This window comes from Anomaloglossus baeobatrachus, chromosome 1 (assembly GCF_048569485.1).
Source record: "Anomaloglossus baeobatrachus isolate aAnoBae1 chromosome 1, aAnoBae1.hap1, whole genome shotgun sequence".
In the NCBI taxonomy this organism is placed as follows: Eukaryota; Metazoa; Chordata; class Amphibia; order Anura; family Aromobatidae; genus Anomaloglossus; species Anomaloglossus baeobatrachus.
The window spans coordinates 973,445,924-973,472,425 of NC_134353.1; the positions used below are offsets into that span (position 1 = coordinate 973,445,924).

At 47.9% G+C, this 26,502-nt stretch overlaps 1 protein-coding gene across 2 annotated transcripts in view; it reads left to right on the forward strand.

The window, feature by feature from the left end:
• The first annotated feature begins 951 nt into the window (after positions 1–951).
• The window catches only part of CD72 (CD72 molecule), a 47,184-nt gene continuing 21,633 nt past the window's right edge, over positions 952–26,502 (forward strand). For both annotated transcript variants that reach the window (XM_075344111.1, XM_075344103.1), the window contains exons 1-2: positions 952–1,034; positions 4,874–4,993. In XM_075344111.1, the coding sequence (XP_075200226.1) occupies positions 956–1,034; positions 4,874–4,993 (199 nt within the window). In that variant the 5' untranslated portion in view covers positions 952–955. The remainder of the gene's footprint in view (positions 1,035–4,873; positions 4,994–26,502) is intronic.

The following is a 26,502-nucleotide window of genomic DNA, read 5'->3' on the forward strand; positions in this document are numbered from 1 at the left end:
ATGCCGTGCAGCGCCGCGCCGGGGATTGGGGAACGGTAAGTATGAGAGAGGGGGGGAAACTGACCGACAGACTGTGAGAGAGGGACAGACAGACAGAGAGACCGACAGAGAGACAGAGAGACCGACCGACGGACTCAGGGAGATTGACCGACATACACAGAAATAGAAAGAATAGCCGACATCACTAGAAATAAAAACACCAAACGGACACGGACTATAGGTAGATGCATACGTGTTTACTAACGTGTGTGCACATACCCATAGACTTTCATTGTGTCCACGTGTGCGTGCTCCGTGCAGATAACGGACATGCATCCGTGCCAAACGCAAACACATACGGATCACGGACACGCACACACGGACATAATGAAATAACGGACGTGTGACCACAATCATAGATTAACATTGGTGCACGTTTGGCCGTGTCTCCGGTATATACGGAAACGGACCAAACACGCACGTGTATCACGGACGTGTGAAGGGGGCCTTAGAGTGTAAGCTCTGATGGTCAGCAGGGTCTTCTATTTCTCTTTACCTCTCTCTCTCCTGTAGAGTGTAAGCTCTTGTGGTCAGTGGGGTCCCCTCTCTCCTGTATTGTAAGATCTTGTGATCAGCAGCGTCTTCTATTTCTCTCACTCTCTCTCCCTCTCTCTCTCCTGTAGAGTGTAAGCTCTTATGATCAGCGGGGTCTTCTATTTCTCCCTCTCTCTCTCCCTCTCTCTCTCCTGTAGAGTGTAAGCTCTTGAGCTCAGTGTATTGATGATCTTCTCTCTCTTGTAGAGTGCAACCTCTTATGGTCAGCAGGGTCCCCTCTATCCTGCAGAGTGTAAGCTCTTGTGATCAGCAGGGTCTTCTATTACTCTCTACCTCTCTCTCTCCTGTAGAGTGTAAGCTCTTGAGCTCAGTGTATTGATGATTCTCTCTATTTCTCACAGTCTGCGGTGGATTCTCTCGGATGCAGATGCCGGTGTTCGCAGTGTTACTGTTGATTTCTGTGACACTCGGGATTTGTGTCATATGTCAGTGGATACGAGGTGAGGATGTTATGATGACTTATCTGCTGTTCATATGTGCGTGACATATACCATGGTGCTGTACACATTGTGGAGGATGTTGTAATCAGGATTAGTAGACTGTGTGTTAGGGGCCCATTCACACCAAAAACCGAGCACAGATTTCCTCTATAGAAGATGAGGTGGTCTTTACTGGTCTGTACAGACAGGGGCAGGCGACTGATATCCAGTGATGGCGGCAGGATTAGTGTGAATACTGGACAAGTGGGAGTAACGGTGCAGTCAGAGAATTTCTGGGGTCAGGTCACTGCAGAGAGTGGACTGCGACGATGCTGCCACCTGTCACAGGGTCCTTCTCTCATATACACAATCAACAGACGCGAGAGATTAGTGACAATCCAAAAAAAACATTTATTCCATGCTATCCAGAAGGTTCATAAAAATAATCCACCACACAGAGGGTAAAATAGTCCAGAAACACGGATACAGTCCAGTAATGGGATAAATGTCCCGGGGATGTTAGTCCCAATCCTCCGGCAAGAAGCACTGGGATATAACCTGACTTAACAGGACAAACAATATATTGAATAGACAGACCACCATGCCCAAAACATGGATCCACGCAAAATGTTACATAACCCTCAATATCCCACCATCACAACCTCTCCCTTCTTCTTAATAAGTGAGTATGCCATGAGGTCTACACAGACCTCTGCCACCTCACTGAAGTCCATGTTGCTCAGCTGTAGATAGTCCCTTGTACAGCGGTAGGGTTGGAAGGACAAGCTTCTCTTTGTGTCCTCCTTCACTCAAACTGTGTTTCCTGCACCCACAAATTGGCATTGTAGATCTCCCACATCATTTCCTAGGAGAATATCTGCAGGCAGCCACTCATCACCCCAACCACACATTGCTTCACCCCAAAGCCAAAGTCCAGATCTACCGTCGCCTTTGGGATATTCCTCCTTTGTCCTCCAGCCAGTTCAATAACAATCCCTGGTCCATGATGTTTCGTCTGTGGCCGAACCACTCGGGGTTCAGCTATTGTGAGAAATGCCCCAGACTCACAAAATCCAATGACTCTCTGTCCATCCAGCACAACCTCCTGTAAGTGCTTACTTTGATGATAAGAGGAACTCGGGGCTGTGGCTCGCACCCCATAAACACCTAGTGGTTGACCATGAGTATCTGAGTCATTAGGCAAGTCAACTTGAAGGGGTGAGAACTCTTCCCACCTTGTATTTGGCTGTAGGGAATGAACAGGTCGATTTGGCGCAAGGTCATTCCTCAATCAACCAGCAAGGCAAGTGTCTTGCAGAAGCCCAGGCTGCCCACATCGATAACATGTCCTCTGCGTCATCCTCTTTCCAATGTGCATTCTGGAGAAGGTAGTAGGAGAACCTGTGGCTGGTTGGAGGGGCAGATATAACTGGAGATAGCCGGGGAGCAGGGGCAGGCTGTGGCTTATTGTCCAGATGCCTCCTCCATTGCGGTCGTATAGTAAGGGCCCCATCTGCCAGGGCTTCAGCTCCATTCAAGGTGTGTGGCATGCGCTCTCTGACGCATTCCCGTATTTCTGAAGGACACTTGTAAAGAAATTGTTCCATAAGAAATACCTGTATAACATCTTCCACAGTGAAGGTGTCTTCCGCTTCCAGCCATCTCCGACATGTCTGGGACATCTTATGGGCATACATCATAAACGTTCCCCCCGTGGTGCATGGGAAGTCTCGAAACTGTGCCCTATGTGAGTCTGGGGTGATGGCATGGTAATCCAGGATAGTCTGCTTGACAATGTTGTAATCCTGGTGTGAGTCAATGGTGTGATAAGCCTCTGTCGGGCTTCCGTTCAGGAGTCCCACTAACAAACGCATCCAGCCAGAGTGGGGAACCTCCATCACCGCACACTGCTGCTCAAAGACCTTGAAGAACCCCTCCACATCTCCAGAAGCCTCATGAAATGGCTTGAAGTCCGCCCGGGTAATCCATAGAGGCTCCCAGATTGCTAGGTTTACACTCCAACTCACATTACTACCTCTGCTGGACTCCATTGCTTCTTGTCTCCGCTTTGCTCGGTGAGCAGCCTCCTCCTTATACTCCTAAGATACACCGGGGCCAAGAGCTGCCATCTCTTCTTCATGCCACACCAACCACTGGCTTTTTGGAGCAGGGATCCCCATCCCCAGTGCTTGTCCGTTAGACATCTGGGAGGTGGACTGGCTCGCATCCACTAGTAGATCAATTAAGGCCTCTTTACTCAGTCCCTCGTAGCTCAGGCCCAGATCTCTAGCTCTCTCCTGGATGCTGTCCAGCTTCTGTACTCACTCTGTGGGTGGATCTCCATTGGGCTGTGCTCTGCTGATCCTACTGCTGCCACCAATTGTCACGGGGTCCTTCTCCAATATCACACAATCAACAGAGCGAGAGATGGATGAGCAATAAAAGCATATTTATTCCATGCAAATCAGAAGGTCCATCAAATAATCCACCACACAGAGGGTAAAATAGTCCAGTAATGGGAGAAATGTCCCAGGAGGTTAGTCATAATCTTCCAGCAGTCCATCTCCAGGGAAATCGGAGTTTCTCACAGTCTCTCTGTGGTGTCAGCTTCTCCCTCAGAGGATCAAGCTTGCTTCTTCTCTCTTGTCCTTCTCACCCCGTATGAATAATCCCCCAGGTAAGCAGAGAGTTTGGGTGGATTCCAGGCCCCCTCTCAACTTCTAAGGACAGAATCACTGCAAGGGGATATATCCTGACTTAACAGGACAAACAATATATTGAATAGACAGACCACCATGCCCAAAACATGAACCCACACAAAATGGTACATAACCCCTATATTCCACCATTACACCACCATTTACACTGAGCTTGAGTCTGCATATCGTACATTACAGTACAACACATTATACCACACTCCTCTCTGTACAGGGCAACTGATATCCAGTGATGGACTCAAGCATTAGTGTGAATACTGGACAAGCGGGAGTAAAGGTGCAGTCAGAGAATGTCTGGGGTCAACTCACTGCAGAGTGTGGACTGCGACGATGCTGCCACTTGTCACGGGGTCCTTCTCTCATATACACAATCAACAGACACGAGAGATGAGTGACAATCCAAAAAACCCATTTATTCCATGCTATCCAGAAGGTTCATAAAAATAATCCACCACACAGAGGGTAAAATAGTCCAGAAACACAGATACAGTCCAGTAATGGGATAAATGTCCCGGTGATGTTAGTCACAATCCTCCAGCAGTCCTTTTCCAGGGAAATTGGGGCTTGTCACACTCTCTGGGGTGTCAGCTTTTCCCTTAGAGGATCAATCTTACTCCTTCTCTCTTGTAAGTCTCACCCAGAATGAATAAACCCCCAGGTAAACAGAGTTTGGGTGGATTCCAGGCCCCCTTCCCCACACCTAGGGACGGAAGCACTGAAAAGGGTTATAACCTGGCTTAGGACAAACAATATATTGAATAGACAGACCACCATGCCCAAAACATGAACCCACACAAAATGGTACATAACCCCCATATTCCACCATTACACCGCCATTTATACTGAGCTTGAGACTGCATATCGTACATTACAGTACAACACATTATAACACCTCCTCTCTATATACCACAAATTATACCGCTCTCCTCTCTATATACCACACATTATACCGCTCTCCTCTCTATATACCACTAATTATACCGCTCTCCTCTCTATATACCACACATTATGCTGCACTCCTCTCTATATACCACACATTATACCGCACTCCTCTCTATATACCACACATTATACCGCTCTCCTCTCTATATACCACAATATTGTTGGGTTCAGGTTGATGTGATCACTTTTCCCTTTTTTCAGCATCTTCGTTCCAGTGCACAAATATCACGGAGGTTATAACCGAGAGACCTTCAGAGACAGAGACTGTGTTTTCCGTGGACCATGAGATCACTATGGGTGGAGAAACCTCTTCGTTCTCAGGTAAGATGAGATAATCCATCACCATCTACCTCTTTAGAAGTGATTGCCTTTCTTTGGATGGCTGATAACTTCCAGGGGGTCCAGCATTTAGGACCTCCATTGTTGTTGAGAACGTGACTCTGTAGTGCCTGGTCTATGATGATGGCTGAACATGCACACCACCACCGCTCGTATCCTTCTCTCTGACATTGCCAGTGCTTTATAATGGATTTAAAAATGCAAGATCAATGGATTCACAAATACTTAAATGAAACTACGTGCTGTTACTGCGGTTCTAGTTGCGCCCAGGCCGGCTTCTCTTTTTGGCCGTGCCTCGGGTCATCCAGCTGGCTGCTTCCTCCTCCACGTGTAAGTGTGGAGAGGCAGCTAGTGCGCATGCGCGCGCTGATTTACCCAAGCCAGAGCCAAAATCCAGTGTTTCACCTAGTGAGTATGTTCAGCCTGACTGTGCCATTCCTGAGGCTAAGTCCTCAGTTCAGGCTACTGAGCATGCTCAGATACTTAGTGCATCAGAGGCTAGGTCTGGTAAGGACCTCACTGGGCATGTCCATGAGGTGGCAGGCCCTGATAGGCCGACACGCATCAGGTGTCCTGATGATGTGGCCACTCCGGACTGGCTCGCGGAGGCCAGCCCCTATGACACAGCACCTCACCATTGGTCGTCAGACGATGACTGGTGAGGTGTTTGGGGTGTGGCAGCCATGAGGTCATCAGTGACGTGGCGGTTCCGGATAGGCCGCTGGTGATGTCGCTGATGACGTTGCACTCTGCTATTGGACCCTCGAGGTGCCATTGTGGTCCACCCTGGATTTGGGGCGGACCCAGATTATAAAAGGGGCTGGAGACAACATGAAGGCGCGCATTCTTCAAATTTGCTTGGCTAGAGCACATCTCCATGCGTAAAGCCCATTATGGCAACAGCCTGTGTAGATTGGAAGCGGTACGTAGGGTTAGGCGTCCGGTGCTTGTCACGCCAAGACACTCATAGCTCAGAATGTTAGGGTCAGGCGCCGGGATTTCACCTCCTACCGTCTTGTCCTGCTAGTGCAGCTCAGTGGAGTCAACTGGGCTGCGGCTGCTGCTCCACCTGTTATCCTCTTGTTATCTTCTGGTGTGACCACCTGTCCTGATGTGTCCTTCACACACATGGCCAGTTGAGAGGTGACCAGAAACGCTAATTGGGGGACCGCTCAGTCTGACGCTTTCTCGGCGGTCTTCCAGTCAGCGCTACCTGGTCACCACCCGGCCTGACGTGTTCCCTGCACATATGGTCGGTGTAGCGCGAGGTACACTGAAATGCTAACTGGGTTGTCATCCAATCTGACCTGTCCCTACACATGTGAGCGGTTCCCAGGTCTCCACTGAGCCACCCAGCTCTGTAGTCTCCGCCTAACCTTCGGGTTGCTAGCAGCTCCTTTGTCATCTGGAGCACGGTGGGCCCCGACTGGCAATTGGGATATTTACCACCTTATCCTGATCTCCCAGTTCCCCCGTAACACGTGCGTACTTTTGCAGGTGATGTGTCGGGTAATCTAGAACTCACGAGAGCCATTAATAGATGTAAAATTGACATTCTTAATCATGTTCGGGCATGGAATACATTCCCCGCATGGAAAGAAGCCCCACTTTTGTCCTTTGGACCCAAATAGGGATAATTTGGGACCTTCATAAAGCTATGTGTCAACATATCTTTGAGATTACAAGATCTCCTATACGTGACAGATGGCTTCACATTTTTATATTTAGACATCTTATCGGCTCGGATAATGGGCCAACATTTGTCCAAAGCATTGGTGACATCTTTCCATCTACAATTAAATGTGGTTATAAATCTCAGCTGATGCGTAGTCTCCTGTCGCTGTCTGGGGCAGAGGAGTTCTTCTCTCTTACACTTCATTGCTCATTGATAACCCTTCTGGATACATCTCTTAGTGCAACTGTACCGCCCCAGGGCTCGTCCGCCTGCCGAGCTGCTCGGATCCGTGCTCGTCGGTGGGTGGCTCGTGCTCCTCACGGACCCGGGGGTCACGTCGCTCTGCAAGGGGGTTGGCGCTACACATAGGGACTTCGGTGGGGAGGTCCACGGCCGGAGCCACGGTTGTTTGTTGGGGATTTGAGTTTGTGACGCCACCCACGAGTTGTGGTGAATGGATGGACACCACCGCTGCCATTGACTAGGCTCCCAGGGACCGTGTTGCGCAGCTTGGTGTTGACCCCCTCCGTGGGTAGGGGGAATGATGGTCCCGGGGGCCCGAGGGAGGTGCTGAGGCGGGGGACTGGATGGTACAGGCGTGTCGGTGCAGTGCGGTGCGCGGCCCGAAGGCACTGTTGTACTCACTATTACAAACATGCTGGAGTCTCTGGTAAAGCAAACAAGACGGTGAACGGTGCCCGCAGCCGGCTGCGCTTTCCCCTTTTCAGGTTGGTGGTTTCCGCCTTTCTCCTGCACCTCACTTGTGTAGAAAATGACGACTCCTATGCCTGAGCAACAGTAGTCCGCTCCCCAGCCTGGTGTGTGCCGGGAGAGCCCTTTTTGCCCCCAGACGCTGGCCCGTCGGGTCTCTATGCCTGGGCGGTGGCTTTACCCTAATGATTGAGCTGTTGTCTTCTGTCGGGTCTTAGGTGGGAAGAGGCCTAAAGTCCAATCCTCAATAAGTTGATTTGACTCAGCCCAGTTGTTTCTGGGCCTCGTACTGGGTCTCCGGTTTCCAATCGGTTCACCGGTTCGGTACCGGCGGGCCACCGCCCGTCCCCGGTCCCTACGGTTCCACCGGCTGTAATCCCAGCTCCTGCAGGCGGCCACCACCGTCTGCCTTCTTGCCAGAGGTGACTGGGCTCCAACCCAGACACCTGTCGTAGACTATGGCAGACCTGGATGCAGGTCTGCCCTTGAACTTCTGCCCTTGAACTTGAACCTGCTGAATGACTTTTTTTCTACGGTTTTTATACAAGAAAATGCCATGGCAGATGACATGACCAGTGATGCCATAAATTCACCCTTGAATATTACCCTCTTTAACCCAGCAGGAAGTACGCCGCCGCCTCGAAATCACTAAGGTTGACAAATCTCCGGGCCCGGATGGCTACACCCCAGAGTACTACAGGAATTGAGTTCTGTGATAGATAGACCATTATTTTTAATCTTCTCAGATTCCTTAATAACAGGGTCGGTACCGCAGGACTGTCGCATAGCAAATGTGGTGCCAATATTCAAAAAGGGGACAAAAACTGAGCCGGGAAATTATAGGCCGGTAAGTTTAACCTCTACGGTTGGTAAAATCCTTGAGGGTTTCTTGAGAGATGCTATACTGGAGTATCTCAAGAAAAATAACCTTATGACAGAGATCAACATGGGTTTATGAGGGATCGATCCTGTCAAACTGATCAGCTTCTATGAAGAGGTAAGTTCAAGCCTGGACCAGGGAAATGCAGTGGATGTTGTGTATATGGACTTTTCAAAAGCTTTTGATACGGTGCCACACAAAAGGTTGGTACATAAAATGAGAATAATGGGGATAGGGGAAAATATGTGTAACTGGGTTAAAAACTGGCTCAGTGATAGGAAACAAAGGGTGGTTATTAATGGTACGTACTCGGACTGGGTCTCAGTTCATAGTGGGGTACCACAGGGGTCAGTATTGGGCCCGCTTCTTTTCAACATATTTATAAATGACCTTGTTGGGGGCATGCGGAGTAGAATTTCAATATTTGCAGATGATACTAAACTCTGCAGGGTAATCAATACAGAGGAGGATAATTTTATATTACAGGGAGATTTATGTAAATTGGAGGATTGGGCTGAGAAGTGGCAATTGAAGTTTAATGTAGATAAATGTAAGGTCATGCACTTGGGTAGAGGAAATAACATTTATGATTATGTACTTAATTGTAGAACACTGGGTAAAACAGACACAGAAAAAGTCTTGGGTGTATGGGGGGATGGTAAACTTCACTTTAGTGGACAGTGTCAGGCAGCTGCTGCCAGGGCTAATAAAATAATGGGATGTATTAAAAGAGGTAGAAGTGTTCATGAAAAAATATAGTTCTGACTCTGTACAAGTCACTAGTGCAACCGCACTTATATACTGTGTACAATTCTGGTCACCGATATATAAGAAGGACATAGCTGAACTGGAGAGGGTGCAGAGAAGAGCGACCAAGATTATTAGAGGAATGGGTGGGCTGCAATACCAAGACAGGAAAAACGAAGGCTTAGGGGGGATCTAATCACAATGTATAAATATATGAGGGGACAGTACAGAGACCTTTCCAAAGATCTTTTTACACCTAGGCCTGCGACTGGAACACGGGGGCATCCGCTACGTCTTGAGGAAAGAAGGTTTAATCATAATCACAGAGGGGGATTCTTTACTGTACGAGCAGTGAGACTATGGAACTCTCTGCCGCATGATGTTGTAATGAGGGAGTCACTACTAACATTAAGCAGAGCCTGGACGCCTTTCCTGAAAAATGTAATATTACCAGTTATGTATATTAGATTTTATGACAGGGTATTGATCCAGGGAACTAGTCTGATTGCCGGATGTGGACGAAGGAAGGACATTTTTTCCCCATTGGAGCTTATTTGACACATTGGGGTTTTTTTTGCCTTCCTCTGGATCAACATGTTAGGCTATGGGGTGAACTAGATGGACTTAGAGTCTCCCTTCAACCTTAAAAACTATGATACTATGATACTATGATAATGAACTTCACTCCACTCCACTTCACAGTCAAAGCTAATCTACTGTTTTTCCCGCCTCAGGGCTTGTGAACCCCTCGGTGGGAGGAGCCAACCACCTGGCTCCGCCCCCTGGTGGGAACATCAAACCCGGAGGGAGGTGACAAAGGTTCTGTACTTTGGCTGCTGTCACCTTATTAAGGGGGGGGGTGTTTGTGTAAGGGCCTACCTGTGATAACCTGGCTAGTCCAGGGCGTCACACAACTGTAGTGGCCCACGGGGCAGGGTCAAACCCGAATCCCTTTAAAGGTCAGTCCGGTTTGGTGTTCGGTGGGTTCCCTCCTTATAGCGCCTGTCAGTGGATCCCCTGGCTTGAAGCTACAAGGGGACCTGGGTTTTCACGAGATGTACTCTTGTCCGTATCTGCAGGTGCAGCGGTTCCGGTATGGGGTCCAGCGTGATGCGAGGCCCTGGATCCTCTCTAGCATTGTGCTGTCGGACGCTGTGTGGCCAAGGAAGCTTGAAACTTTCCCCGTCCAGGCAGATTTTGGAAAACCAACGTGAAGCATGATCTTCCCTAGGGTCATGCTACCCTGTGTGACGTCGGTTCTGTGGGGAGCAGAGATCACTCTCCCCACAGCAACCGTTAAGAACTTCTCCTTCTTCCCACCGGAGCACCTGTGAGGCACGTCTGCTCCTTTCCTCTCCTGCTGGAGAACTCCCTAACTGTTGTGTTGGCTCCTGACTCCCCCTGCTGGCTGTTCCTCCCCCCTCCCAGGTCCTTAGCTAGTGGGACTGGGGCCCCTGTTGAGGGCATCCTATAAATGCCACTATGTAGGCAACCCCTTTATTACCCGACCCTAGCCCAGTCCCCAGTGGGAACAGGGCAACCTGGTGTGTATTTGAGGGTGTAATGTGGTGAAACCGGGACTGACCTCCTCAGGAACCTTGTTTAGCATTACACCCAAATTTGAGTGCAATATTCTGTGGCGACTGAAGCCTCAGGGGCGCCACACAACCTCTGTCCGCAAACTGAGTAGCTACTTCATTACCTTGTCTATGAAAGGAAGGTTCCGAGTAACAGATCCGTTGAGCCCTAACAAATTGACCTGTTGGGATACCTTGTATTAGAGCCTTAGAATGGGAAGAGGACACATGCAAAAGAGAAGTGACTGCCATACTTTTCTGAATACTTCAGCCTGAAGTAATCCACGGCCATCTTTGTTTACCTGGACATCAAGAAATTCGATGGTAGATTGATTAGAGTGTGAAGTCAATCTCACATTAATTTGGTTATCGTTAAGTTGTCCAGTAAACGTTACTAAATCCTCCTGACTGCCCTGCCAAATCACGAAAACATCGTCAATGTGGCAAATCCACATCAGAACACCCTCAACCAATGGTATTGGCTGGGATTGAAGAATCTCCCTCACCCACAGCCCCAGGAACAAATTACCATATGAGGGCGCAAAAGCCGCCCCATAGCTGTGCCCTGGAGCTGCAGGTAGGGGTGTCCTTAAACAAAACATAATTATGTTTCAGGGTGAAATCAAGTAAGGAAATAAAAAAACTGACAAATGTTGGTTCCAAATTGGTCATGTTCAGAAAAAATTGAACGGCTTCAATACCATCAACATGGTGGATGGACATGTAGAGTGACTACATTAAAAACTGCTAACCACATATCTCCTTCCGTTTGGCTGTTAGATAGTTTATACAAAGGACAAATGAATCAAGCCGCATACAAGGTTATCCTGGAAAAACAGCTGCTTCCTTCTGCTCAGGCAGTGTTCCCAAACTCTGAGGACTGGTTTTTCCAGGAGGACAATGCACCATGCCACATAGCTAGGTCAATCAATGTGTGGATGAAGGACCACCACATTAAAACCCTGCCATGGACAGCCCAATCTCCAGACCTGAACCCCATTGAAAACCTCTGGAGTGTAATCAAGAGGAAGATGGATAGTCACAAGCCATCAAACAAAGAACTTCTTACATTTCTGCACCAGGAGGGGCATAAGGTCCCCCAAAAGCAGTATGACAGACTGGAGGAAAGCAGCCAAGAACATGAAAGCTGGGATTACACATCATGGTTATTCCACAGAATATTCATTTCTGAATCTTCCTGAGGTAAAACATTATTATATTGTTGTGTGTAAATGATTATGGACTTGTTCTCTTTACATTATTTGAGGTGAAAGCGCTGCACATTCTGTGCATCCTGTGCATTCTGTGCATCCTGGGCAGTCTGTGCATCCTGTGCATTCTGTGCATCCTGGGCAGTCTGTGCATTCTGTGCATTCTGTGCATCCTGTGCATTCTGTGCATTTGTGCATCTTGTGCATTCTGTGCATCCTGTGCATCCTGTGCAGTCTGTGCATTCTGTGCATTCTGTGCATCCTGTGCATTCTGTGCATTCTGTGCATCCTGTGCATTCTGTGCATCCTGTGCAGTCTGTGCATCCCGTGCAGTCTGTGCATTCTGTGCATTCTGTGCATTCTGTGCATCCTGTGCATTCTGTGCATTCTGTGCATTCTGTGCATCCTGTGCATTCTGTGCATTCTGTGCATCCTGTGCATCCTGTGCAGTCTGTGCATCCTGTGCAGTCTGTGCATTCTGTGCATTCTGTGTATCCTGTGCATTCTGTGCATCCTGTGCATCCTGTGCATCCTGTGCATTCAGTGCATCCTGTGCATCCTGTGCATCCTGTGCATTCTGTGCATTCTGTGCATCCTGTGCATCCTGTGCATCCTGTGCATTCTGTGCAGTCTGTGCATCCTGTGTATTCTGTGCATTCTGTGCAGTCTGTGCATCCTGTGCAGTCTGTGCATTCTGTGCATCCTGTGCATTCTGTGCATTCTGTGCATCCTGTGCATTCTGTGCATTCTGTGCATTCTGTGCATCCTGTGCATCCTGTGCATTCTGTGCATCCTGTGCATTCTGTGCATTCTGTGCATCCTGTGCATTGTTCTGTGCATCCTGTGCATTGTTCTGTGCATCCTGTGCATTGTTCTGTTATTTTCACCATTTCTCATTGTCAGAAAATAAATACAATATTTATTGCTGGAAATTTGGAGACGTCGTCAGTAGATTATAGAATAAAGAACAATTTACATTTTACTCACAAATAGAGGAAAAACTGATAATTGTGCAGCGGTGTATTAATGTTTGCCAGAGCTGTATATATACTGAGTGTATATATTTTTATATATATGAAATAATCCTATGCAGTACACTTATATACATATTATATGGTTTTTATGTGATCATTTCCTCCTCCTCCTTATATATTTTTCTTCCCTCTGTTGTTGTTAGATTGGCATGGTGACATGCTTCTCCTCCTCCTCCTTATATATTTTTTTTCCCCCTGTTGTCAGGTTGGCATGGTGACATGCTTCTCCTCCTCCTTATATATTTTTGTTCCCCCTGTTGTTGTTAGGTTGGCAGGGTGACATGCTTCTCCTCCTCCTTATATAATTTTATTGCCCCTTATGTTGTTAGGTTGGCATGGTGACATGCTTCTCCTCCTCCTTATATATTTCTATTGCCTCTTATGTTGTCAGGTTGGCATGGTGACATGCTTCTCCTCCTCCTTATATAATTTTATTGCCCCTTATGTTGTTAGGTTGGCATGGTGACATGCTTCTCCTCCTCCTTATATATTTCTATTGCCTCTTATGTTGTTAGGTTGGCGTGGTGACATGCTTCTCCTCCTCCTTATATATTTTTATTGCCCCTTATGTTGTTAGGTTGGCATGGTGACATGCTTTTCCTCCTCCTTATATATTTTATTGCCCCTTATGTTGTTAGGTTGGCATGGTGACATGCTTCTCCTCCTCCTTATATATTTTATTGCCCCTTATGTTGTTAGGTTGGCATGGTGACATGCTTCTCCTCCTCCTTATATATTTTATTGCCCCTTATGTTGTTAGGTTGGCATGGTGACATGCTTCTCCTCCTCCTTATATATTTTTTTTCCCCCTGTTGTCAGGTTGGCATGGTGACATGCTTCTCCTCCTCCTTATATATTTCTATTGCCTCTTATGTTGTTAGGTTGGCGTGGTGACATGCTTCTCCTCCTCCTTATATATTTTTATTGCCCCTTATGTTGTTAGGTTGGCATGGTGACATGCTTTTCCTCCTCCTTATATATTTTATTGCCCCTTATGTTGTTAGGTTGGCATGGTGACATGCTTCTCCTCCTCCTTATATATTTTTATTGCCCCTTATGTTGTTAGGTTGGCATGGTGACATGCTTCTCCTCCTCCTTATATATTTTATTGCCCCTTATGTTGTTAGGTTGGCATGGTGACATGCTTCTCCTCCTCCTCCTTATATATTTTTGTTCCCCCTGTTGTCAGGTTGGCATGGTGACATGCTTCTGCTCCTCCTTATATATTTTTATTGCCCCTTATGTTGTTAGGTTGGCATAGTGACATGCTTCTCCTCCTCCTTATATATTTCTATTGCCTCTTATGTTGTTAGGTTGGCGTGGTGACATGCTTCTCCTCCTCCTTATATATTTTATTGCCCCTTATGTTGTTAGGTTGGCATAGTGACATGCTTCTCCTCCTCCTTATATATTTCTATTGCCTCTTATGTTGTTAGGTTGGCATAGTGACATGCTTCTCCTCCTCCTTATATATTTCTATTGCCCCTTATGTTGTTAGGTTGGCATAGTGACATGCTTCTCCTCCTCCTTATATATTTCTATTGCCTCTTATGTTGTTAGGTTGGCGTGGTGACATGCTTCTCCTCCTCCTTATATATTTTTGTTCCCCCTGTTGTTGTTAGGTTGGCAGGGTGACATGCTTCTCCTCCTCCTTATATATTTTTGTTCCCCCTGTTGTTGTTAGGTTGGCATGGTGACATGCTTCTCCTCCTCCTTATATATTTTTTTTCCCCCTGTTGTCAGGTTGGCATGGTGACATGCTTCTCCTCCTCCTTATATAATTTTATTGCCCCTTATGTTGTTAGGTTGGCATGGTGACATGCTTCTCCTCCTCCTTATATATTTCTATTGCCTCTTATGTTGTTAGGTTGGCGTGGTGACATGCTTCTCCTCCTCCTTATATATTTTTATTGCCCCTTATGTTGTTAGGTTGGCATGGTGACATGCTTTTCCTCCTCCTTATATATTTTATTGCCCCTTATGTTGTTAGGTTGGCATGGTGACATGCTTCTCCTCCTCCTTATATATTTTATTGCCCCTTATGTTGTTAGGTTGGCATGGTGACATGCTTCTCCTCCTCCTCCTTATATATTTTTGTTCCCCCTGTTGTCAGGTTGGCATGGTGACATGCTTCTCCTCCTCCTTATATATTTCTATTGCCTCTTATGTTGTTAGGTTGGCGTGGTGACATGCTTCTCCTCCTCCTTATATATTTTATTGCCCCTTATGTTGTTAGGTTGGCATAGTGACATGCTTCTCCTTGCCTCCCTCCCTCTTTATGAGCGAGGGGATGTGATGAATGGTGCTGCACCATGTATTTCTGGCAATGTGTGCTCTGCCACTTAGCCACTGAGTTGGTTGCTATGCCAATATGTCCTGTATCTCGCTCCTCTCTGCCTTTGAGAGCAGGGGGGAGAGTGACGTCGGACGCCGCAGCATGGACTTCCGGCTTGGCTGGTCGTGACATGCGTGCCAACATTATCGTCCTGGTGAGTGTACTATAAATTATCTCTATGCACACCCTGTCTTCAACTTCATGAAAAAGATGTGGCGAAATGTGCGTCAGGGTGACCGGACCCCCAGTTCTATGCCTGCAGCATGGGATTTTCAGCCTGACATTTCCTCTTTATTTGCTATGGCTGTCTTACGCTTCATCTCTGTGTATGGCTAATTCTCCAGCCTTTCTTCCCTCTGCATTGCACTGTCAGGGCTCTGTGTAATACTCATCACACAGCAGGCTTTTCAGCACCTATTTTTGTGTGATTATAGTTTTTATTTGGGTATGTGCAATATTTATCATTTATTAGTATAGATTTAGTCTCCTTATTATGTACTGATTGATATTCATTGCTTAATATGCTCTCATTTATCATTGTGCCTTATTTATCATTCCTTTCCTTGTCCGGATACAGTTTTTGATTATGTGCTCCATGGAGATTCTTATCACCCCTAGTGGTGAGTTTGGGAAATGCAGCTGTTTTATGAATGTCAGGTTATCATGATGACTTCTGCCCTTATTGTTTGTATATATAATGAATTCTTGCTCTTGTGTGCTTGTTATGAATGGGCATATTAAGGAGGTGTATTGTTCAGTATATCCCCATTTTTGTACCACACATGTCACAGCTGCTGGTGAATGTTCGGGCAGTATGTGGCACTTTCATCATTCTCACCATGCTGCTGCTCTGCTGCCTGCGTTACAGAGTCACTTCGGCCTTCCCGCTCATTGCCTCATATATGCAATATACTATACGGTGGACCTGCACCCTGCATATGTGACGCCCCTGGACTGTTCGGGTCGTCACAGGGTACTGCACACCCTTTACTCTTAGAGCAGGGCTCAAACCCCCATGCTTCTGGGTTCCCATCTGCAGCACTGCCTCCACCATTATCTACAAATCCTAATCACACCTCGCACCACACCTGTCAGGCACACCAGTGGGCTGCTAAGCTGGAAAAGAGCCGCCCACCTAGGGGTCAGACAGGGAGGTGGGAGGTGACAAGTCAGAACAGTGGTAGCCGTCGAGCTGTGTGGAGCTCCGAGGAAGCTGGGAGTTGGAGGTCCCAGGAGAGAAGTAAACTAGGCCGCAGATGGTGGTCTGGATCAGGAGGAGTCGGAGACCCGGTCGCGGGAGATTGGGACTGGGTGTTTGGCTAGTCTTGGAGGATAGCCAGCAGCTGCAGTTCAATAGCTGGGCTGGGACCGAAGGCACGTCAGGGTACATGGACCCTAGGTCGGGGAGAAGCTTCAAGCAACTCGGCAATTAACCTGCGGAGGACAAGGCCTATATGGACTGTTCCCACGAAGCTCAGAGATCGGGGCACTAGCGCAACGAGGGGGATAGGGCTTTCCAAGCAAAGCAGCCCACTGAAATCCCAATCGTGAGCTCTTGAGATAAGCTCCTCTGCTACTCCTATTAGGGAGTGAGGCCCGGAAAGCTCCAAGTTTACGGGCCACCTGAACACTCTAAAATTTTGTACCAGGAGGCAGGTTACGGACTACCAGGCAGTGCTGCAGGGGATGGGACCCAGACGAGCTCCCCCAAGAGGGCAGTAGTACCAAGAGACTTGGTTTAACCTGTTATCAGGATCGGCTTCCGTGCTGAGTGAGTACCTGATTAACCCCTGCAACCAGCGAGCCTGCGCTCCCCCTGCACCCCATACCACCATCCGGGGTCGTGGGGCCTTTCCCTACCCGTGGAGGGTTATGTCATCTAGCTGCCCCACTCCATCACCTCGGCTACTCCCATCGGCAGCGGCGGTACGAACCCCCCCTTTTTACATTTGAGAGTGGCCCCAAGCCCCTGAGTCCGGAGACCCTTGAGCCACGAGTAATCACCCCCGGATCCAAGCCGTTCGACCGCTGCAGGGGCGGCACACATATGGTGGAGAGATTGAGAGCAGCAGCAGGGGACAGTGGAGATTCAGCTGCAGCACGCACCCCAGATTCACAATTCGGAAGAACATCACGTCAATACTAATGAGTGGCCTCCATGCAGGACTTCTGCACTGTGTTGTGCTGCTTTAAACACTCAACCAACACGGCTAGCACTGGTGATGTCATCATCAGCGTTACTTTAACACTTATGCCTGCTTCAAAAAACACTTTAGCCCATGATGGATGAGGCTGTGGGACAGGAGGAAGAGGAGCAGGAGGAACGGATATCATTGACTCCTTTATCAGGGATGGCTCCGCGGTTGGGCTGCAGGCCCCACAGTGGCCATGTCTTCAGCTCTCCAGCCAGGGGACAGAAGAAAGAGGAGCAGGAGGAACAGGTATCATTGACTCCTTTATCAGGGATGGCTCCGCGGTTGGGCTGCAGGCCCCACAGTGGCCATGTCTTCAGCTTTCCAGCCAGGGGACAGAAGAAAGAGGAGCAGGAGGAACAGGTATCATTGACTTCTTTATCAGGGATGGCTCCGAGGTTGGGCTGCAGGCCCCACAGTGGCCATGCCCCCAACTTTCCAGCCAAGGTACAGTTTTGGAGCAGGAAGAACTGGCTGCACAGCAGGGTGGTAGTGAAATGTTCTACTGCGGATCACTGAAACGTAGCTGGGGGTATATAGATGACCCAGTCCACACACCTGTGATTGAGGACAGGTCATCACTGCCTTTGGGCAGCCTGGCACACACAGGTCAATACATGCTGCCGTGCCTGCGCAACGACCAGCAAGTATCAAGGATTCTGACCAGTGCCGATTACTGAGTGGCAGCAGGATCAGTGCAACAAAGACAACATAGCATCGGTACTTTTGCCGCTGGAGCAGGACGGTAACATGCATAAGTGCACACTGGTAGAGGCTGAAGTTATGGCATTCCCACCACACAACCGGGGCTCAGTGGAAGAACGAGGCAGAGTTAGAGGAGGAGCAGGAAGCGGCCAGCACAGCTGCTCCACCAGCACCACCTCGGAAGGGAGGGCTATCATGGCGGCAATGTGGAACCAATTAATCCGCAGCATGTCTAGACGATTTGCCATTCACTATATTTTCTGGTCTAAAAAAAAACATTATGCACACCAGTGACTATGTAAGGGGAATACATGGAATAGCAGAAACTGCTGTGTGAATACTGACTTGAAAAATCCAATAGCTACATGTAAAGTGAAAATGTGAAAAATGGAATCTGCATTACTGCCATGAACATATGAATAAAGAGAAATTTAGCTACTGAATTGATCAATGCAGAAGAGCCCCAACACTACGCCAAAGTATTTCTCTACGTTGGGGTCCCTAGCTTGTGTGTGTCCTCTCATGCAGTTAAAAAACTTACCGTGTATGGGAGGCTGAGACCCAGGCTATATATGCGTATGATATGGATTGGCAATAGGTGTGGTTGGGGAGGGTTCCCAAACGAAAAACTACTAACAATAAGGATAACGTTTGGAACACCATTCTAAGTCTGAACTGGGTGCAAAAACCTAAAAAAACCTAAAAAAACATCACTATGGGGAGATAAGGTATGCACACCAGTGACTATGTAAGGAGAATACATGGAATAGCAGAAACTGCTGTGTGAATACTGACTTGAAAAATCCAATAGCTACATGTAAAGTGAAAATGTGAAAAATGGAATCTGCATTACTGCCATGAACATATGAATAAAGAGAAATTTAGCTACTGAATTGATCAATGCAATAGAGCCCCAACACTACGCCAAAGTATTTCTCTACGTTGGGGTCCCTAGCTTGTGTGTGTCCTCTCATGCAGTTAAAAAACTTACCGTGTATGGGAAGCTGAGACCCAGGCTATTATGCGTATGATATGGATTGGCAATAGGTGTGGTTGGGGAGGGTTCCCAAACGAAAAAATACTAACAACTAGAAATACTTTGGCGTAGTGTTGGGGCTCTATTGCATTGATCAATTCAGTAGCTAAATTTCTCTTTATTCATATGTTCATGGCAGTAATGCAGATTCCATTTTTCACATTTTCACTTTACATGTAGCTATTGGATTTTTCAAGTCAGTATTCACACAGCAGTTTCTGCTATTCCATGTATTCCCCTTACATAGTCACTGGTGTGCATACCTTATCTCCCCATAGTGATGTTTTTTTAGGTTTTTGCACCCAGTTCAGACTTAGAATGGTGTTCCAAACGTTATCCTTATTGTTAGTATTTTTTCGTTTGGGAACCCTCCCCAACCACACCTATTGCCAATCCATATCATACGCATATATAGCCTGGGTCTCAGCCTCCCATACACGGTAAGTTTTTTAACTGCATGAGAGGACACACACAAGCTAGGGACCCCAACGTAGAGAAATACTTTGGCGTAGTGTTGGGGCTCTATTGCATTGATCAATTCAGTAGCTAAATTTCTCTTTATTCATATGTTCATGGCAGTAATGCAGATTCCATTTTTCACATTTTCACTTTACATGTAGCTATTGGATTTTTCAAGTCAGTATTCACACAGCAGTTTCTGCTATTCCATGTATTCCCCTTACATAGTCACTGGTGTGCATACCTTATCTCCCCATAGTGATGTTTTTTTAGGTTTTTGCACCCAGTTCAGACTTAGAATGGTGTTCCAAACGTTATCCTTATTGTTAAAAAAAAACATTAAGCCCTCCCAAAAAAATAAAAAAATTGCAAGCAAATCCCACCACAAAAATAGCTGGTTGCATCCTCCTCCACCTCTTGGACCTACTCTGCCACATCCACCGCAACCTCATCCTGCATTTGGACCTCCTCCTCCTGGTTCAAGCTTTGATTTTTTTTTGGGAGGGGCCGGATTCCATCTTATTTTAAAGGGTTTCTTGGTGCTCTGTGTGTCACCTGGTAAACTGTGGGGAATCTGGCAATCTTGGTTGTGTGGCGCTTATAATGACCGAGGCTCTATGAGGTCTACATTTCTAATTTACGCTCCGTGGTTAAACTCTGGCAATCATGGCTGTGTGGGTAAACGAGGAATCCAGGCCACATTGGGGACATTATTTGTGACACTTGTTGCTCTCTGGTATTAAATTGTGGCCATATTAGTTCATAGGGTAATGTCCCCAGAAAAGCCCCAAACTCCAGAAACTGAATTAACTAACAAGAGGAGGCAACGTGAACCCCAAAATGGAGTTAAACATCAGATAAAATAAAATTATGTTTTATTAGAATTTTAGTTAAAAAGGTTACAACATTAAAATAGGAGGAGGCTATATGCCCATAAATATAGTAAATTAATTATCAAGGAATGAAATAAATAATGTATGCAGCTAAATATTTCATAAAGTGCAAATAGGCATCCAAAAATACATTATACATAGAGGCAATAAATAAATAAATCTAGAGATATAATATATAGTGTTGAGCGAGTATGCTTGTCACTACTCGGTACTCGCACGAGTATCGCTGTACTCGGGCTACTCGGCGGGGACCGAGTAATCTCACGATACTCGTGCTGTACTCGTGGTCTTCATCCCTGCATGTTGGCGCTCTTTTGAGAGCCAGCCTCATGCAGGGATTGGCTGGCAGACCACTGCAATGCCACAGCCCTGTTAGTTGTGGAATTGCAGTGATTGGCCGGCCTGCACAGCGTGACCGAGCCTTTATACCGGCCGGCGCGCTGTGCTCTGCTCACAGCTATCCAGACAGTCAGTGCAGGGAGAGTGTTGCTGCTTCAGGGAAAGGTTTGCGGCCCTTTATAGTTATTTCCGTAGCAGGGCTGCAAACAGTGTGACCAAAAGTCCTTCTCAGGACTATTCTAGTTGTATACAGGCAGGCAGGGTATAGCCAGGTCAGAGTACAGGAGAAGAGTCCTTCTCAGGACTATTGTAGCTGTATACAGGCAGGGCAGGCAGGGTATAGCCAGGTCGGAATACAGGCTAGTGACCAGAAGAGTCCTTCTCAGGACTATTGTAGCAGTATACAGGCAGGCAGGCAGGCAGGGTATATAGCCATTCCTAGTGGTGACCGTATACCAGCCTTCATCATATCTGGGGCTGGTGTACACAGTCTAAAACAGTCCTGATAGTGTCAGACTTCTCAGTAATTGTCGCTCCTAAAAACCTGTTAGGTTCTTAGTGCGTCCGTGCTTGCATTTAAAAACCGCACGTGTGTGCCTGTCGGTGGCAGCGTACAGGTGCACGATTTGCACAAACTTGGATATAACGCACAAGTCTAGTGAATACACGTCAGCACAGCATTGCAAAATGCGCAAGGGCGTTGGCAAGGAACAAGGAAGTGGACGTGATGGTGGTGCAGGCAGAGACCGAGGTCGTGGGCAAGCTCTAATTTCGCCACAACAAAGGGCCACATCTAGTCGCTCGCACGTCATGTCCCAAATTCTTGGGGACCGCAGCAGTACACCGCTCTTGAACCAAGACCAGTGTCAACAGGTTGTTAGTTGGATAGCGGATAATGCTTCCAGTCAGATTGGCACCACCACAAACACTCTGTCTTCCACACGGTCAAGTGTCAGTAGCCGTGATACTGCACTGCACATTTCAGAACCTGATCCTCCTTCCTACCACCAGGCCGAGTACACGTCCACGGACATTACTGATCCCACACTTGGACACTCGGAAGAGCTGTTCTCGTTTCCATTCCCACATTCTGGCCTCTCGCCAGCTCATGTTGAAGTGGGTCATGAGGAGATCGTATGTACAGATGCCCAAATATTTGAGCAGCCACGTTCTCACGAAGTTGGCAACGTGTCTCAACAAGGGGTGGACAAAGATGAGACACAATTGTCAGGAAGTCAGGAGGAGGAGCAGGGTGCGGAAGAGGAAGACGACGTGGTGGATGATCCAGTAACTGACCCAACCTGGCAGGAGGATATGCAGAGCGAGGACAGCAGTGCACAGGGGGAGGGAGGCGTAGCATCCCAACAGGCAGTAAGAAGCAGGGTGGTGGCCCCAGGCAGACGTCAGGCAACCGTTCCCCGGAACAACAACACGACACAAGGTTCCTGTACAAATGTTAGGTCTTCCCGAGTCTGGCAGTTTTTTAAGTTGTCTCCAGATGATTCTAAAAAGGCCATTTGCAACACCTGCCGTGCCAGCATCAGCAGGGGTACCAAAACTAGCAGCCTGACCACCACCAGCATGATCAGGCACATGTCAGCCTAGCACCCGACTTTGTGGGATGTACAACAGAGTCGAGGAGCAGTGCTTGCTGATGTCACTACTACGTCTTCGCTTGTTGTGCATGCGAGCCAATCCCCTGTCCATGCTGCCCGCGAACAAGCCTCCTCCGGTCCTGCACCTGCAGTTGCCCACGCAGAATAACACCATCATCAAGCACGTCCTTGTCCCAGCGCAGCGTTCAGTTATCCATTCAGCAAACCTTTGAACGCAGGCGCAAATACACTGCCAACGCCCCACATGCCACAGTTCTAAATGCTAACATTTCGCGACTGCTTGCGCTGGAAATGTTGCCTTTTAGGCTGGTGAAGACAGAAGCATTCCGCGACCTGATGGCGGCAGCTGTCCCACATTACTCGGTCCCCAGCCGCCACTATTTTTCCCGGTGTGCCGTCCCCGCATTGCATAACCACATGTCACAAAACATCACACGTACCCTGAACAACGCTGTTTCACCCAAAGTCCACCTAACCACAGACACGTGGACAAGTGCTTGTGGGCAAGGCCGCTACATCTCGTTGACGGCACACTTGGTTAATATTGTGGAAGCTGGGACCCAGTCTGAGCGAGGGACGGAACACGTCCTTCCCACACCAAGGTTTGCAGGTCCTACCTCAGTCAGGGTTTCACCCACACTCTACAGTTCCGGAATGTCATGCTCTTCAGCCTCCTCCTCCTCCTGCGCATCGTCATCCACTTTACCCTCCACACCAGTCCCAAGCTGGAAGCACTGCAGCACTGCCTCGGCGAAGCGGCAACAGGCTGTGCTGAAGCTAATCTGCATAGGTGACAAACCCCACAATGCAGAAGAGCTGTGGACAGCTCTGAAACAGCAAGCAGATCACTGGCTCACACCTCTGAAGCTAAAGCCAGGAAAGGTCGTGTGTGACAATGGCCGGAACCTGGTGGCGGCTTTGAGGCGAGGCCAGCTGACACATGTTCCATGCGTGGCCCATGTGCTCAACCTCGTGGTTCAGCGGTTTCTAAAGTCATACCCAGAGCTGTCTGATCTGCTGGTAAAAGTTCGCCGCCTGTCTGCACATTTTGAAAGTCACCTACTGCTTCAGCCGGCCTTGCCGGCTTTCAGCGCCGTTTGCATCTTCCGGCTCACAGACTGGTGTGTGATGTCCCCACGCGTTGGAATTCAACTCTGCACATGTTGGTCAGGATATGTGAGCAGAAGAGGGCAGTTGTTGAGTACCTGCATCACCTAAGCCGTCGGGAAATGGGTCAAACTCCACACATAACACCTGAGGAGTGGAGATGGATGTCCGACCTATGTACCATCCTCCAAAACTTTGAGGACTCCACCAAGATGGTGAGTGGGGATGACACCATTATTAGCGTCACCATACCGCTTCTCTGCCTTCTAAAACGGTCTCTGCTCAAAAACAAACATGATGCATTGCAGGCGGAGCGCGATGAGTTGGAGCAAGAAACAGTAGTGGGTGTGGGTGATAACACACAGCCCAGCCTCGTCTAATCACAACGTGCAGTGGAGGACTATGACGAGGAGGAGGATGAAGACATGGAGCAACTCTCCGGCCAAATTGAGGATATGACATGCACACCAGTCATATCCTCGGTTCAGCGTGGCTGGCCAGAGGACAGGGTAGATGAGGAGGAGGAGGAGGAGGAGGACAGCATGTTCAGTCATCGTGTTGGTCAGGATACTGAAGTGATGGCTGTTAAGAGTCTGGCGCACATGGCTGACTTTATGGTAAGCTGCCTGTCTCGTGACCCTCGCGTTAAGAACATCTTGGCCGACAATCATTACTGGTTGGTAACACTGTTAGACCCACGCTACAAGGAGAACTTTATGTCTCTTATTCCCGAGGCGGAGAGGTCAGCCAAAATGCAGCAGTTCCATAAGGCCATAGTCACGGAAGTAGGCAAAGCATTCCCCTCACAAAACGCTAGCGGCATAGGTCAGGAATCAGTGGACAACCAAGGCGTACAGCCGAGAGAGGCACAAGTCCAATCCGCCAGAGGTAGGGGAACAGTCTTTAAGATGTGGGACAGTTTTCTCAGCCCCTCACATACCACAGCCCCTGAGGTGTGGGGTAGTGCCACAAGAAATCCTAAGTTTGCCCAGATGCTCAAGGAGTACCTTGCAGATCGAACAACTGTACTCCGACATTCCTCTGTGCCTTACAATTATTGGGTTTCCAAGCTGGACACGTGGCATGAATTGGCTCTCTACGCCTTGGAAGTCCTGGCCTGCCCTGCCGCTAGCGTTTTGTCAGAGCGTGTTTTTAGTGCCGCAGGTGGAATCATTACAGATAAACGCACCCGCCTGTCAACTGAAAATGCTGACAGGCTGACTCTGATCAAGATGAACAAGGGTTGGATTGGGCCAGACTTCACCACACCACCAGCAAATGAGAGCGGAATTTAAAGTTTGTAACGGGAATTTGCCATGTACCTCCACTCACCCATGGGTACACACTTCTGGACTTTGGATAATCGCTGGACTGCTCCTCCTTCTCCTCATGCGCCACCATGATGACCGTTACAATAGTTAGGCCTTTGTTTCAGGTATACCCCCAGTGGTAAATTTTTTCGCCCATTCTTTCAGAATGGACATTACAACGACAGGAGACCCACTCCTTTGCAATGGGAACAATGTTTTGAGGCCCTCATGCACATCTCTATCCAGGGACAATGTGGAGCCTCCCAATTTTTGGCTGCCCTGCCTAAGGGCTATACTACAATAGACCCACTTCCTTACAATGGGCACTTCAGGTTTACAGGCCCTCATGCACGTCTCTATCCAGGGACAATGTGGAGCCTCCCAATTTTCGGCTGCCCTGCCAAAGGGCTATACTACAATAGACCCACTTCCTTACAATGGGCACTTCAGGTTTACAGGCCCTCATGCACATCTCTATCCAGGGACAATGTGGAGCTTCCCAATTTTTGGCTGCCCTGGCAAAGGAAAATACTACAAAGACTCACTTCCTCAAAATGGGCACATTAGACTCAAGAGGCCTTCATGTACGTCTCTTCTCAGGGACATCGGAGTGCCACACAATGTTTTCACGTAAAATCTTTCATGTAATCTCCAAAAGTAACATACACCAGCTCTATCTCACTATTGGGTATGTGCCCGTAACATTTCCGCCATGAAAATTCATTTTGGTGTCATTTTTGAAGGTTTTCTGGTGAGTTCGTAAAAATGGCGTAAAACGCGGACAAAATTGTTCACAGCTGTGACTTTTGACTGATAAATGCTTCAAGGGGTCTTCCCCATGCTGTTGCCATGTCATTTGAGCACTCTTCTGAGACTTTTGTGACATTTTTAGGGTTTCTACATGATGCCGGGGGTCATTTCATAAAAATACTCGGGTCTCCCATAGGATAACATTGGGCTTGGTGCTCGGGCCAAGGACACGAGTATCTTGGGATGCTCGGCCCGAGCCTCGAGCACCCGGGCTTTTTAGTACTCACTCATCACTAATAATATATAAAAAATGATCAACTATAAGATGTTATAACAATACTGCACCACTAGATGGCAACCAAACCTCAACATAGGGAAATGTAAAGCACTGATAACTACGATCATGTGTCCGTGCACCAATATGAAATATCAATGAGCCTGGTTATAACAGAATCCCTAAATAGGGGTGCATAACTATTACCTCTATAACATGCGATGGTGGTGTAGGTCCCTCCACCCCGACATGCGTTTCGCACTGCTTCTTTGGGACGCGACACCCTGGAAAATGTGGCTTCTGAGATCAGGGTCATTCCACTGGGTGTCCATTGACAAATGCTGGAATTCAGTGCAGTAATCCTCTGCCGGTCGACTCCCCTGTTTAAGTGCTCTAATCTTGGACTTTGTTAACGACACTTTATTGGGGTCGTCATAGATGAGCCCAAGTGCCAAGAAAAGTCCACCAAAACCAACACGATGATGTTGGGGGGGAAAGGAAAAAGCCCAGGATTGTGGATCACCGCTGAGAAGGGAGATGACTATCCTACTTGTTGGGCCTCATCCCCGGAAGAGATGGGACGCAATCAGAAGAACAACTCACAGGACTCCCAGAAGTAAATAAATTGACTGCGATCCCC